The sequence below is a fragment of the Astatotilapia calliptera genome, chromosome 5 (genome assembly GCF_964374335.1).
Source record: "Astatotilapia calliptera chromosome 5, fAstCal68.1, whole genome shotgun sequence".
Classification (NCBI taxonomy): Eukaryota; Metazoa; Chordata; class Actinopteri; order Cichliformes; family Cichlidae; genus Astatotilapia; species Astatotilapia calliptera.
In genome coordinates, this window is record NC_137426.1 from 24,577,848 (window position 1) to 24,590,685 (window position 12,838).

The 12,838-nt window shown below is 40.4% G+C and overlaps 3 protein-coding genes and 1 non-coding gene across 4 annotated transcripts; 1 reads left to right on the forward strand and 3 right to left on the reverse strand.

The window, feature by feature from the left end:
• Positions 1 to 132: 132 nt before the first annotated feature.
• On the reverse strand, positions 133 to 1,607 carry spcs1 (signal peptidase complex subunit 1). The gene is made up of 4 exons (XM_026168358.2): positions 1,407 to 1,607; positions 772 to 831; positions 603 to 689; positions 133 to 418 (listed from the first exon to the last, which is right to left on the reverse strand). The coding sequence occupies exons 1-4, from the start codon at positions 1,440 to 1,442 to the stop codon at positions 293 to 295; spliced, it is 309 nt and encodes a 102-aa protein (XP_026024143.1). The 5' UTR covers positions 1,443 to 1,607; the 3' UTR covers positions 133 to 292.
• Positions 1,608 to 1,805: 198 nt separating this feature from the next.
• Positions 1,806 to 6,445, forward strand: glt8d1 (glycosyltransferase 8 domain containing 1). The gene is made up of 9 exons (XM_026168357.2): positions 1,806 to 2,157; positions 2,279 to 2,377; positions 2,515 to 2,719; positions 2,815 to 2,932; positions 3,015 to 3,099; positions 3,204 to 3,316; positions 3,413 to 3,579; positions 3,765 to 3,877; positions 5,441 to 6,445. Exons 1-9 carry the CDS (start codon positions 2,142 to 2,144, stop codon positions 5,623 to 5,625), a joined length of 1,101 nt encoding a protein of 366 aa, XP_026024142.1. The 5' UTR covers positions 1,806 to 2,141; the 3' UTR covers positions 5,626 to 6,445.
• Positions 6,446 to 7,084: 639 nt separating this feature from the next.
• gnl3 (G protein nucleolar 3) lies at positions 7,085 to 12,336 on the reverse strand. Its single transcript, XM_026168359.2, has 15 exons — positions 12,234 to 12,336; positions 11,978 to 12,036; positions 11,682 to 11,822; positions 11,387 to 11,506; positions 11,228 to 11,308; positions 11,012 to 11,147; positions 10,801 to 10,904; positions 9,917 to 10,067; positions 9,716 to 9,803; positions 9,354 to 9,531; positions 9,108 to 9,250; positions 8,751 to 8,887; positions 7,918 to 8,066; positions 7,622 to 7,688; positions 7,085 to 7,529 (listed from the first exon to the last, which is right to left on the reverse strand). The coding sequence occupies exons 1-15, from the start codon at positions 12,244 to 12,246 to the stop codon at positions 7,429 to 7,431; spliced, it is 1,668 nt and encodes a 555-aa protein (XP_026024144.2). The 5' UTR covers positions 12,247 to 12,336; the 3' UTR covers positions 7,085 to 7,428.
• On the reverse strand, positions 10,170 to 10,302 carry LOC113023124 (small nucleolar RNA SNORA47). The gene has a single exon (XR_003272517.1). It is a non-coding gene; the product is annotated as a small nucleolar RNA SNORA47 (small nucleolar RNA).
• Positions 12,337 to 12,838: the final 502 nt, after the last annotated feature.

The window sequence follows — 12,838 nt, forward strand, 5'->3', positions numbered from 1 at the left end:
TTCTTGTTCTTGTTTCTTGTTTTATGTTGAAAACCAGAATAAAACATTTAATTGATAAAAGAACTAAAACAAGATGACTGCATGTGCATTCTCAGCATTCCCAAACATAAACATAATTTAAAAAAAAACATGGACTGTATCAGGTGTTTATTATGTGAAACACAGGTTTCATTGCTGGGTAACACTGTAACAAAGGGTTCTTACTAAATGCTTCAAATGTGAATTGCAAGACTTCAGTACAACATCCAATATAAAAAGATGTATTAACAGGCAGATACGGGGTGCCTGCGAGTTATTTGTGCTTCTTCTTTTTGGTGCTTTCCTGAGGTTTTTGGCTGGGCTCTGCAGTGCTCTCTGGTAAAGCCGGCTGCCAGGACAGAGGATTCCTTCTGAACATAGGCCATGGAGGCAAGGTCAACTAAAGCAAAGAACAGACCCAAAATTAAGTTATGATGGATGTTGTTAAAGGGCTGGACAGGTGTGAAAAAACAAGCGAAAACAACAATGTGTCTAATTCTGACATGTTTTCCTCTCAGGCTGAAAGGAGAGCAAGGACAGAAACATGTAACAGGTGCACAATGTATCTATCATGGCAAACTTACCACACAGGAGACAGCAAAACCAGCCAAGACAATGTACACTGTCCACCCGAACTGTTCAATGATCAGACCGTACACAAATCCAATCGCCTGCAACAATTACACAAATATCTTAAAATCTAACTTCAAGTAAAAATTAAAAAAAAGATTGTGTGAAATTTTGGTTAGTTACCGCTGAGATGAGTATTATTCCCTGGAAAATCTGTTCTGCCAGCTTCTGACCTTTATAATCCTGGAAAACAGTTGTTTGGGGAGGGAGGAGTGTGTGTCAATGAATCTCTTATTATTATACGTGAAAAGGATGTACACCATGATTGCTTAAGCCCTCCTATGCTACTTAACCCCCCCCCCACACACACACACACAAGCAATAACAGAAACAAGTACCAATGTCGTCATTAAAACAGCTTTTTCTCAGTGTAAAGTGTGCAGATGAATATAACACCAAGACCCTTCAATTCCTGACTGAAGGTTGCAGTGTAGTAATGAGTTTGTCTTATGGGTCCGAGCACACACATCAAGCTTCTTTAGGTAAGACAATGCATTTGCAATATCAATAACCAACTAATAGCTGCTGAGTCATATGGTAAACCTATCTTTTAAATCTTCTTAATTAGGAAGAATGATCTTCTTCACGATTTTAGGTTTAGGGGATAAATCATATAACAGCTGTTACCTGCGTAGCCACAGACACATCGGCCAGCTACCGTTAGACAGGTTAACTTTAGCTCAATAGCACAGCATGCACGAAAGTCAGTGCGAGCCTGACCGTGCAGTTTCTGATCAAATAACCCAATTACCGCTTACCATATGCGTGGGGATAGACTTGAATATAGGCAGCATGTTTCCAAATGAAATAAGCTACCATAAAATTGAAAGAATTAGCGAGAACAAATCGAAGGAACTGAATTTCCGGTTTCAAAAAGATACGTCTGAAAACGAAAAGGACCTAATTACAGCGGAGGAAACCGCGCAAGCGCAAAGATCTACAACGCATACGGATTGGACGAAGCCGTACGTGGTACAGTCAAATTTGGGTTTAGTATGATTGGCCACACAAGTGCCAGTCAAAATATGTGGCTCCATTATTTTAGTTATATATATATATATATATATATATATATAAACGTAGCTTATGACACGTTTGTGTTAGTAAAACGCGACAAGATGTAGTTTTTTCAGTCAGGCACATCAGAGACACCTCTTACTACGCGAAGGCGTGTGGATGGGGCGGATTTGATGATGTTGAGTTGGCAGTTTGGTTTCAAAGTGAATTCTTCTTAAAACTCTGCAAAAATTGCAAAACTTTTGTTTGTTTTAACGTACTAAAAGCCAACGCTAATGTCCGCTAGTTTGCGGGTGGTTTCTCGTGTTTATGAGGTTTCTGCCACGCAGCGGTACAGCAGCAGTCCTCATTAACTGCCAGATGATCCTGCGCCTTCTGCGCGCAAACCACCTCTGATGTTTATGTTTTAACCTTTTTATTATTTGGTTTGTTTTCTTTTCCTTTCACGTGCTGGAGGGACGGATGAGATCATTACTATGGGACTGAGGAGAGGTAGGTCAGTTTGAATCATTTGCAGCTTAGCTGTAACTAGTTCTGCAGAGTGTGTGAAAAGCAGAAATAGAAAACTTGCAGAGTAATAATGAGAGGACTATATACTTACTGTGTCTTTCAGTTAACGTGATCATTCTTGTGCTGCTGGCTGTTGCCTTCCTCATCATAGTCCAGCGAAATCTCCTCAATCTCAGTGACTTTTTGCACACAGAAAAGCCAGGTATGGTCATTATCTCTGTGTTCGAGTCTTCACTGTAGTGTGGGGCACACACTCTTGCGTGGAGCAGTTAGGTGAATTTAAGTAAAGCCATACAAAAAGTTGATGTAATGCATTTTTAAATGTGCCTTTATGTGCAGATGAAGGGCTGATTCTTCCCTTTGAGTCTGAACTGTCTCCAGACTTGAATTCGGCAAGGACGGGTGAGGAGATTCCTGTTCTCATCACCGCTGCTGAGGACAGACTTGGTGCTGTTGTTGCTGCCATGAACAGTGTGTACAGGAACAGCAAAGCCAATGTTGTCTTCAACATCGTGACCTTGAATGAAACCGTCGCTCACTTAAAGTAAGATATTTCAGCACGTCTCTCTCCTTAGGTGCGGAAAGGTGGGAGTTTGTGAACTTGGTCATATTTGACCTGTCCTTTTCTTTATTTTACAGAGCATGGCTGAGTAATACTAGACTAAACAGTGTCAAATATAAGATAGTAATTTTTAAGCCTGAGTTACTTAATGGGAAGATATCTAAGGATCCTCAGACCCCGGAGGCTGCAAAACTAGTAAGACAACTACAGGCATACACATGTTGTTTGCATGCCTTCCCCACTAGCTAAAACTTGTTTTAACTGTATTTTTTTTCAGCTGACCTTTGCCAGGTTTTATCTTCCTGCTTACATTCCCGAAGCAGAGAAAGCTATCTATTTGGACGATGATGTCATTGTACAAGGTGAGAAGTCTCCAGAAATGAAGAGATTTGGTTATGAAATGAGGCCCCCTTTTTTTTTTTCTTTTTTTTTTAAGATCAGTAAATTCTTTTCTGTTGGCTCTCAGGTGACATTCAGGAGCTCTATGAAACCAACCTCAAACCAGGACATGCCGCAGCCTTCTCTGATGACTGTGACTCGGCATCTGCCAAAGGCATTGTTCGTGGTGCGGGAAATCAGGTGGGCATGACCCACAAGAGCTTTTCAGAGTAAAACAAAAAGTTAAGAATATCATACACTGTGATGCTTAATTAGATGACAAATCTCTGTTAACAGAATAATTACATTGGCTTCTTGGATTTCAAGAAAGAAGCTATCAAGAAGCTGGGGATGAGAGCCAACACTTGCTCTTTCAATCCCGGGGTCTTCATTGCCAACTTGACTGAATGGAAGAACCAAAACATCACCCAGCAGCTGGAGCACTGGATGGAGCTCAACACACAGTAAGTGACTCAGACTGGCGCAATAATGAATGGACTTCAAACAAAGGAAAAAAAATCCTACTGTTAGTTACAAAACATGAATTTAGAATAGAATAGACCTTTGTTGTCATTGTACATGTACCTTGAAATTTAATCCAGTGAATCTCTTTCTTTGTTTTAAAACCGTGATGTTTTCCTTTTCTCAGGGAGGATCTATACGGTAAAACCCTCGCAGATAGCGTTACCACTCCTCCACTCCTCATTGTTTTTTACAAACGCCACTCTAGCATTGACCCCATGTGGCACGTGAGACACCTTGGTAAGTTCTGGCTGATTTCTAATTTTAAAAATTGCACGCTTGACTTTTCTCAGTTCATGGGCAGTTATTTTGCGCCTTGGTTTTTCCACACGCTTCTTGTGACCCTGTTGACTATTTTGAATGAAACGCTTGATTGGTCGATGATCACGCTTCAGAAGCTTTGCAATCTTGAGACTGCTGCATCCCTCTGCAAGATATCTCACTATTTTTGACTTTTCTGAGCCTGTCAAGTCCTTCTTTTGACCCATTTTGCCAAAGGAAAGGACGTTGCCTAATAATTATGCACACCTGATATAGGGTGTTGATGTCATTAGACCACACCCCTTCTCATTACAGAGATGCACATCACCTAATATGCTTAGTTGGTAGTAGGCTTTCGAGCCTATACAGCTTGGAGTAAGACAACATGCATGAAGAGGATGATGTGAACAAAATACTCATTTGCCTAATAATTCTGCACTCCCTGTATAGCTCGTTACCCTAACCTTAACCATGTTCACGTTCTAACCCTCAAATCTAACTCCAAACGTTTTTTTTAAAAACTTTTTTTCCTGAGTGGACATCAGCAGGTTTATTTTTTCCATGTTAAAAAACTATGACATCACAACAGTGTTCTTGTTCACTTGCAGTGTTGAACTTTGACAAACGTTAATGCTGCTGATTCAAGAACAAGTCCAACGTGGAGATATCAGATACATCCACAAGACCAGGCTGCTTGACAAGCTTTTAAAGACACATTTAGCCTCAGAATCTAATTATTTATGTGGTCTATAAGGCCAGATGAATACTATGTAAATTACTTGGGGGTAAATCATTTAAATAGGTAATTTTTTTCATGGTGCCAAGTTGTAGATTTCTCTGCCTTCTTTAGAATATAATGGATCTAAATGGCACCTTGTGGAGCTTACAGTGCCGTAATGAAAGTCAGTAGCGACGCGTCTCTTCACAAATTACGACATGCTTTCTTAAAAGAACAAAAAATATTGTGATCACTTAAATGTAAGAACTATTCTTTTACTCTTTTATCTGACTTCACCCATCAACTGTTTCGCTCTTCAGAAGAAAGCATGAATTTAGTTTTGTTTTTCCATGTTCACCACCACATAATAAGATACTTCCATTATGTTCAAGAAAAAGGCAGCGATTTCTACATCTAATATTTTTAAAATGGTGGAAATCACACCAAAACAATCCAGATAGATATATGGCAGGCTGTTCATTAGTCTGAGCATTTTGCTGTAACTGACTTAAAACAGCCACCTCCTAGCCTTGTCTTCACTTCTAACTAATACATGCCAGTGTGGTCAAATGTCTCTGCAAAGAGGCAAATTGTCAGTGTCAGACTAGTCCTACAGCAGCCTTTTGATGTCATTAAGTGACTTTTAATTGTGCAAAAACTCTGTGAAAGATAAAAGTATTCAGATCACATGTTTGATGATCATACAGGATGGTCCTGTTTTGGTGATAAAAAAAAATGTTTCTCTTCATACAATAACGGATTATATTTTGTGCTTTCAGTGTTAAATATGCTAAATAAAAGAAACAATTCTGTTCATTTTTCAGGTGTAACAGGTGCTGGAAGCCGCTATTCTTCCCAGTTTGTGAAAGCTGCCAAACTCCTGCATTGGAACGGACACTATAAGCCCTGGGGGCGAGGATCCTCCTTTACTGATGTGTGGGACAAGTGGTTCATTCCCGACCCCACAGGAAAATTTCACCCTGTGCGAAGACACACGGGGGACAGCTAGACTGAAAAATGGGCTCCTTGAACCTTCAGATCGGGTTCGTAGCAGCAGGAAAACTTCTTCATATCTCAGGAACTATGCAAATGTCATGTGTTTTAGTTCCATCGTCCTCCGAATGTGGACCTGCCTATTCTCATCTTCCAATGAACAGAGATTTTTTTTCTATATCCAGAGTATATTGTTGATAGCTTCGAATTGCATTTTTTTAGAAATATTTTGTTAAACTAAAAGTAGACCATTTCAAATACTGTTTTACTCCCACTCAGCTGAGCATAAACCATCTTTGTCAAAGTAAATGGCTTTTAAGTAGGTGTGTTTAGCAGCTAAATAAGGATTTATTTACTTAATGTGCATATTAAATGACTCAATTATCTGAGCTGTCGTTAGAGTGAGTCACAGCCACAGCTTATTCCTGCTTCTTTCTGATCAGCTAAGTTTGAATTATAATCATTAGCCATGCAAATTCCTCATGTCAGTACCTCAGTGCAGTACTTCCTGTGGAAAACTATATTTTTAAGTCTTGTATAAATCCTCTACAGGTTAACTGCAGTCAAACTAATGGTGCATGTTACTTTACCATAATAAACACTACCTGTCCCGCTTTCATATTTAACAAAAAACAAAAACGGTGTTTTTTTTTGTTTTTTTTTTTTACACGAACCACTAAGATCACTGCACCTCTGCAGGAACAGAACAGCTTTGCACGAACATCTCCTACTTTAGTGCTTCATTATCAGCATTTTCCTACTACCTGTTTAAAGTTCCCTTACTGGTGTAAATGTCTTTTTTTTGTATATCAAATAAAGGTTACATGTTTATTAAACTCTCGTGATTCTTTTTTTGTCCAATATCTGCTAAATCTTTTTACAATTGCATCTTCTTCAGAATTCGGTACCTTTTGTGACAGTGTGCCAAATATCAGGCTTAAATCCAGAATTTGATTTGATTTCCCAAAAATAGCAGTCGCCATTCATGAATCAGAAATTGCTACACTTTTCAAACATGTCTGAGGGATTTGCAGAAAGTTGATAAATATTTGGAAAGTCCAGTCTTTTGTGATCATACCGTTGCTTTTGTTGTGTACAGTGAAGATGCTGGTATCTTTGGTCACCTCTACATGTGCTAGCTCTCATTTTCCTAATAGGGATGGACAATAACAAAACAAAGACACTGTAGTTAATACCTTTAAAATTAGGCTAAGATGTTTCCCAGTGGGTTGTGTCAGATGGATGTCCCTCCCTGAACCTGGTTCTGGAGGGTTCATCCTGTTAAAAGGGAGTTTAGAAAAGTTAGTTTTTAATCACCAAATGTTTGCTCATAGGGGGTTGTCCGATTGTTCAGGTTTTCTCTGGTATTACTGTAGGCTCTGTAGATATAAATAAAACTGAATTAAAGAGGGTTTTCATATTGAAATGTACTGATCTAAAAAAAAAAAAAACTCCACACAGCAGAAGGCAACAGATTGTTTCTTTTCAGGTTTATTACCTTGGTAGTACGATGTCTATTTACACTGCAATACAAGATATTACAAAGATCTTGTAAAGAATCAGATATATACAGATGCATGCTATGCAATAAAGTCCATCTCTTGGTTGGTGGTTATTCCAAGAAAAACAAACCGACTGATTTATCAGTTGAAAACTTTCAGATTAATCCCACAGTAAGCTGGGTTCAACCCAGCTGTACTCTGAAATCAGTCCACTAGCAGGACAAGTGAAGGCACCCAAGTGACTGTATATCATCATTTTCATGCATTCTGCTGAATCCAAAGTCTGAATGTCCACCAGGCTGCAGGCACCCGCTCAATCATTTAAAATCAGTGTTGAAGTCATAGGCGTCGTCTGTGATAGCTGTTGAGAGGCTGATGTCAATGGGGACAGACTGAAAACGCACGTTTCCTTTTTTTCCTGCAACGAGAAAGCAGGAGATGTTAAGTAGCTGCCTTGATGGGACCAATATTCTAGTGACAAATGAAAGCAATCTTTTTCAAAACATTTACTTTTGATTGTCTTTTTCTGTAGTTTCTCAGCTTTCTCCTTTTTATTCGAGTCCTCCGTGGTTTCAGTCTGTAAGAAGAGCGGATGGTTCAGTTATTTAAACTCAACAAGCTCAAAAATATACAGTGTGTTTTATTAAGAGAAAAAAAAAGGGTTCCAGTCATCAGGATCAGAGTTGGATTAGAAGTCTTCATGAACAATTCAAGACTTGCATTTTTGTCCTCATTTCCAGAAGAGTGGACCATCATTAACATTTTAAGCAGCTCTATTGTTTGACAGGTTTCCCATCTGTAATTACCTCGCTGCTTTCTTCGTTCTGCTCTGCTTCTTCTTCTGTGGCTGCAGCTCCAGGCTTTCCTTCAGGGATGTCGGCGACACTCAGCAAACCTGAAGTCGGCCCTTTAGAGGTGAATCCTATACTGCTGGCCTGGTTTGGAAATTTAACAGCTGCAAAAGGGAATGTTTTCAACAAGATTAAAAAATGAAAACACTGTAATACATTCACAAGTGCTGACCTGAAAAGCCCACTTGAGGCCTCAAAAGGCCAAACTGCAATTCTTTACACCTCACACGAATAGAACATTAATATTAACCGTAACTACTTCCTGCACTCTCAACTTTTATTTCTAGACCTCTATCAACCAATCCCTGAATTTCAAAACAAGCATCAGATGAGAAAGGAAGGTGATTTTATGACTCTAAATGTGCATGATAGTTGTGTCAGATGGATTGGTCCATTTCACATTTTGGACCTCTTAAAACCATTTGAGCATCATTTGCTTATTATTTATTATGTTTAATGTTGCTGACAATGTCCTTTTCCAGCAGTATAACGGACCATGTCACAAAACTCAAAAATCAGCTGAAACCTGCTTCCTCTGAAATCTTTTGGGATTTCAGTATCGACCAAAACCAGAGGAATATTTCCAGCACTTCACTGAATCTATGCCACAAGTAATTAAGGCACTTCTGAAGGCAACAGGGGCTCTAACCCAGTAACTAACCAGGTGTAACTAATAAAGTGGCCGGGAACCATTTACCTCTGTAATAGTGTACTGTGTTTGCCTTACATTACACAATGACACTCACCCCCCCCCCCAAAAAAAACTTCACAAAATTTCACATTAATACCTTTCAGAGTTTCCTTGTTTCCCGTTTTTATTTTGTTTAGATTCCAGCCATTCTGCATCTCAGTGACCACGGCATCAGACAGGTAGGCAGGAAGGCTGTGGTTTTCTGGTGCCTTACAGTGGTAGCTCAGTTTGGCTCTGAGGAGACATCAAGCCAGAGAGCAGGATTTTTTTTAATTCAAAAGCACTAAGCAGTTTGCCAAGCAGCATATTTACAGCTCAGTACAGCACAGTATCTGGATCAGAGTTGGATTAGAAGTCTTCATGATGAACTCCAGAAGTGCATTTTGTCCTCATTTCCAGTCATGCACTGCAGCTGCCCACCTTCCCAAGACAGTATAAAAGTGCACACACTCACCCTGTCCAATCTGCAAGAAACGTGGTGGCCGCCTGCTCTGTGTTGGGAACGCCGCCCTTCTGCAAATAACCACGCTTTTTGGCGAAAAGGGTCAGAAACTCCAGAGAATTTCTGAAGTCTGGGATGTTATACTGAAGCATGATCTGGAACAATCAGAACAAATAACCTTAATTTATTAAAACTGTAATTTACAGCAGCGACCAAATTTGTAATGTTAACACCTCCTGTGAGAGAAACTCTTCGTACCTGGGTCTTATCACACTGCTTAAGCAGATTCCTGACAGCCTCCAGCACACTCTCACCGCCTTCCTCCACCTGCAGGCTCCTCAGAGCCATCGAGGCCGGAGGGTTGGATGGCGATGCCACAACTCCTGGGCTGTCTATTAGCTTCACATTCTTTGCGATGTGCACCTCTTGCATCATTCTGGTGAATTGTAGAGAGGAAAAAAAAAATGATGATGCAAAACAAGCGAGAGGGTCAGAGAAACGTATTCACCACCAATATTCACTTAAATTACAACTTTTAAAGCAAACTAAACAGAACAATTGCAAGCAGTGATACAGAAGAGTTCTACTTAGAGACTGGATTTTTAAAGATTGCCACTTACTTGGTGGTGCCTCTCTTGATGCCAACATTGCATGCTAGGGACCCCTTTATACTGTTGATAATGCTGCTCTTCCCAACATTAGGAAAACCTGAAGGTAAAAGCAAGTGTGCAAAAGATTCAGTACCCTGAACAATTGACAGTGAATGAAACACCCATCAAGGACATTGATGGCAAAAAAAAAAAAAAAAAAGAAAAACTTACCGACTACGCCGACTCGGAGTGAACCTTCACTCTGCGTTTTATCAGCGTAGCTTATGAGCAACTCTGCAAGACAACAGTTTCCAAAGCAGGCTGCTCCTCTGGATCTGTCCAGCACTTCATTAGAGGCCACTATCCTGCGCTTTTTGGCTTTCTAATGAAGAGCAAAACAGAGATATCATGAACAGTTAAAGTGGCTGAGGATTGCTCTTTTGTAAAAATGGATACCTCGTGTCTGCATGCATAGAGATTTTTAAAAATGATCCACAAACACATCTCAGCTCTGCGTAGAACAGGCTGAATTAATCATGTGGTTTGTTTACTACTCTTGGAGGCTATAACCAGTTATAACAGCACAGAAGAAGCTGTCCAACCTTCTCAGTCCTCCACATCATTAAAAAAAACAACAACCCTAATTTCTAACATTTCTTAGTAACCACAGAACTCACACTAGCCACTGTTGAATAACAGTTTTAAAACACGCTCGTTATTTCAGCCCTCTATGACAGACAACTCGTGAAAATGAATAAACTGCATCTGTGATCTAAACAGACGGTGGACTGCTTTCAAAGCAGAAAGTTGGAGCTGTCACCAGTTCAGTATTGACCAAACATGAGATGTGATCAGTCTCCCTTTCGCTTTTTAGTTATGATGTTGGGTGATGGCAAGAAAATCATTTTAGCAAAATCTCACTGTGCAAAATCTCAGGTGAATTGACTCTTTTTCAATCCCAGACGGAGACACAAATCTACTTGGGGTTGTGCCACGCATCCAGCGTAAAAATAACTAAATAAATCAAACTTACGGAACTACTGGCTGTTGTGGCAAAATCTGAATGGCAAAGTCTTCATGTTTTTAAAGTGTGGAGAGTAAAATGCACCACCTACCACAACTCCATCCCGCAGCTGTGTCGATGCTTTAAATGCCACAGCAGGAAACTCCTGCTGCAAACACTGGATCCACCTTTCCACGGTCTCTTTTGGCACCAGGTCTGCAACAGACAAAGCCAAAAACCAGTTTAATCCAATGAAATTCACGCAAACACATCAGGGTTTAAACTGTACGTGAAACATGAGGCAGGATCCCAAGTCAATTTACCTATTTTGTTTAAAACCAAAAGTAATTTCTTGGTGCCTCCTCTCTGCAGCACAGCCTCCTCGAGCTGTGGACACCTGCACCCCAGTGGATCACGAGCGTCGAGGACTTCTATTACTACATCGGATGCATCGATTACCTGAAACAGAGGAGATCCCTTGAGCGTTAAGAGCTATTATTCTCCAGGGTTAGACCACACCTGGGAGCAGGTAGCTTTACCTTGTTTAATTCAGCACAAAGGAAGTGTTTTGAGCTCCTGTCTGGGGCAGGCTTTTTCTCTGACTGAGTTCCATTGTCATCCTATTTAAACAAGACAAGGTCAGCAGAGAAGAGCTTAAAAGTTGAATACACATAAGGTCTTAGCGATGGCCTTTTTACCTTGCGAGCCTTCTTCGCCGTGGGTTCTGCTGCTTTACTCGCAGCCTCCTTCTCTTTCTTCCTCTTCTCGGCTCGCTGCTCCTTTTTAGCTTGCCTCCTCTTTTCTTTTTCTTCCTCGACCTATGAGACAGATTCATTGAAAGACTCTTACACTTTACCAACACAAGAGACATACTGCACATGAATGTCATGATGATCAAAGCACAGACTTTTTCATGGTTAGATCGGGACTGTGCATTAACCTTCAACATGCTCCCGTGATGATGTGCGCAAGAAAAGCCATTTGACTGCTAACCTGTAGCCTCCTCTGTTCTGCCTCTCTGAGGATCTCCTCTTTGAAAGGAGCACTGTTGGGCACTCCGATATCCTTCTTCACTCGTTTGCTCACTCCTTTCTTCTTTGCCTCTTTCCTTAGCTTTCTGTTGTGCTCCCGGACCTAAATACACGACAAGACTGGGTCACTCAGTTACATGGGGACACAAAAATCCGTTTGAAGAAAAAAAAAAAAGAGTCTGGTCCACATGGGCCTCCTGTGGGAAACATTTACTCAAACGTCCTGCTAGAAGTTAGTGTCAAAGTTAAGGCGCTTACCTTCTTCTGTATTTTATAACGTTTGGCACATGAGAGCCGCTTGCTTGCCTTCTTTAACTCTGAAGACGACAGAAAAGAATAAAACAGTTAGTGGTTGTTAGCTGGAAGCCGCGCTAAAGCCGACTGAACAGGTTTACCGGCCACCAATGACAGCCGCTAGCTCGTTAACCGCGTGATTAACAGACCAGTAAAGCTCTGTATAATTATTCCACTTTATTCATAATGAAGTATTATTGTAACAACGTTATTTACTTACTTGGTCGTTTCATGATGGAGCCGCAGACCTACCAATGTGACTGAAATGCTCTCACACGTGGGAGACGGAGAAGTTTGATGTCATGTCACTTCCGGTTCTTTCAGCGTGTGGTTGGGATTTCGCCACCTGCTGGTCAGGAGGGTTTAGTTACAATCTTGTTCTTCTTTCGCCACAGCGGATCATCTGCCTCAGCCTCATCCTCTGTAGCTCCAACCGTGTCCTTCTTCATTACGTCCATGAATCTCCTCTGTGGGCTTCCTTTTTTCCTCCTCTGTGGCAGCTGCATATTCAACATCTTGTGTCCAGTGTATCCACCTTCCCCCCTCTACACGTAGTCAAATATCTCAGTCTTCAAGGTTCAAGGTTCAAGGTTCTTTATTTGTCACATGCATAGTTATACAAGTATAACACACAGTGAAATGTAGCCTGACACGCTCCTCGACATGAGCAAAAAAAATTGGGGGGGGGGGGGGGGGGGGTGTAGAGGAAAAACATTATATATATATATATATATGTATATATATATATATATATATATATATATATATATATATATATATATATATATACATACATACACATATAGTATATACATTGGGTGAATG

Excerpts from the sequence above, each read along its gene's own strand:
- spcs1 (XM_026168358.2), bottom strand. The coding sequence starts at position 1,442 with ATGCTGCCTATATTCAAGTCTATCCCCACGCATATG. Across the intron at positions 832-1,406 it reads AGTCTATCCCCACGCATATG|GATTATAAAGGTCAGAAGCT; the intron begins GTAAGCGGTAAT and ends ACTGTTTTCCAG. Across the intron at positions 419-602 it reads GTTTTGCTGTCTCCTGTGTG|TTGACCTTGCCTCCATGGCC; the intron begins GTAAGTTTGCCA and ends TCTTTGCTTTAG.
- glt8d1 (XM_026168357.2), top strand. Across the intron at positions 2,378-2,514 it reads TTTGCACACAGAAAAGCCAG|ATGAAGGGCTGATTCTTCCC; the intron begins GTATGGTCATTA and ends CTTTATGTGCAG. Across the intron at positions 3,580-3,764 it reads TGGATGGAGCTCAACACACA|GGAGGATCTATACGGTAAAA; the intron begins GTAAGTGACTCA and ends TCCTTTTCTCAG.
- gnl3 (XM_026168359.2), bottom strand. Across the intron at positions 10,905-11,011 it reads TTTGGTTTTAAACAAAATAG|ACCTGGTGCCAAAAGAGACC; the intron begins GTAAATTGACTT and ends TGTCTGTTGCAG. Across the intron at positions 8,067-8,750 it reads AAACAAGGAAACTCTGAAAG|CTGTTAAATTTCCAAACCAG; the intron begins GTATTAATGTGA and ends TCCCTTTTGCAG.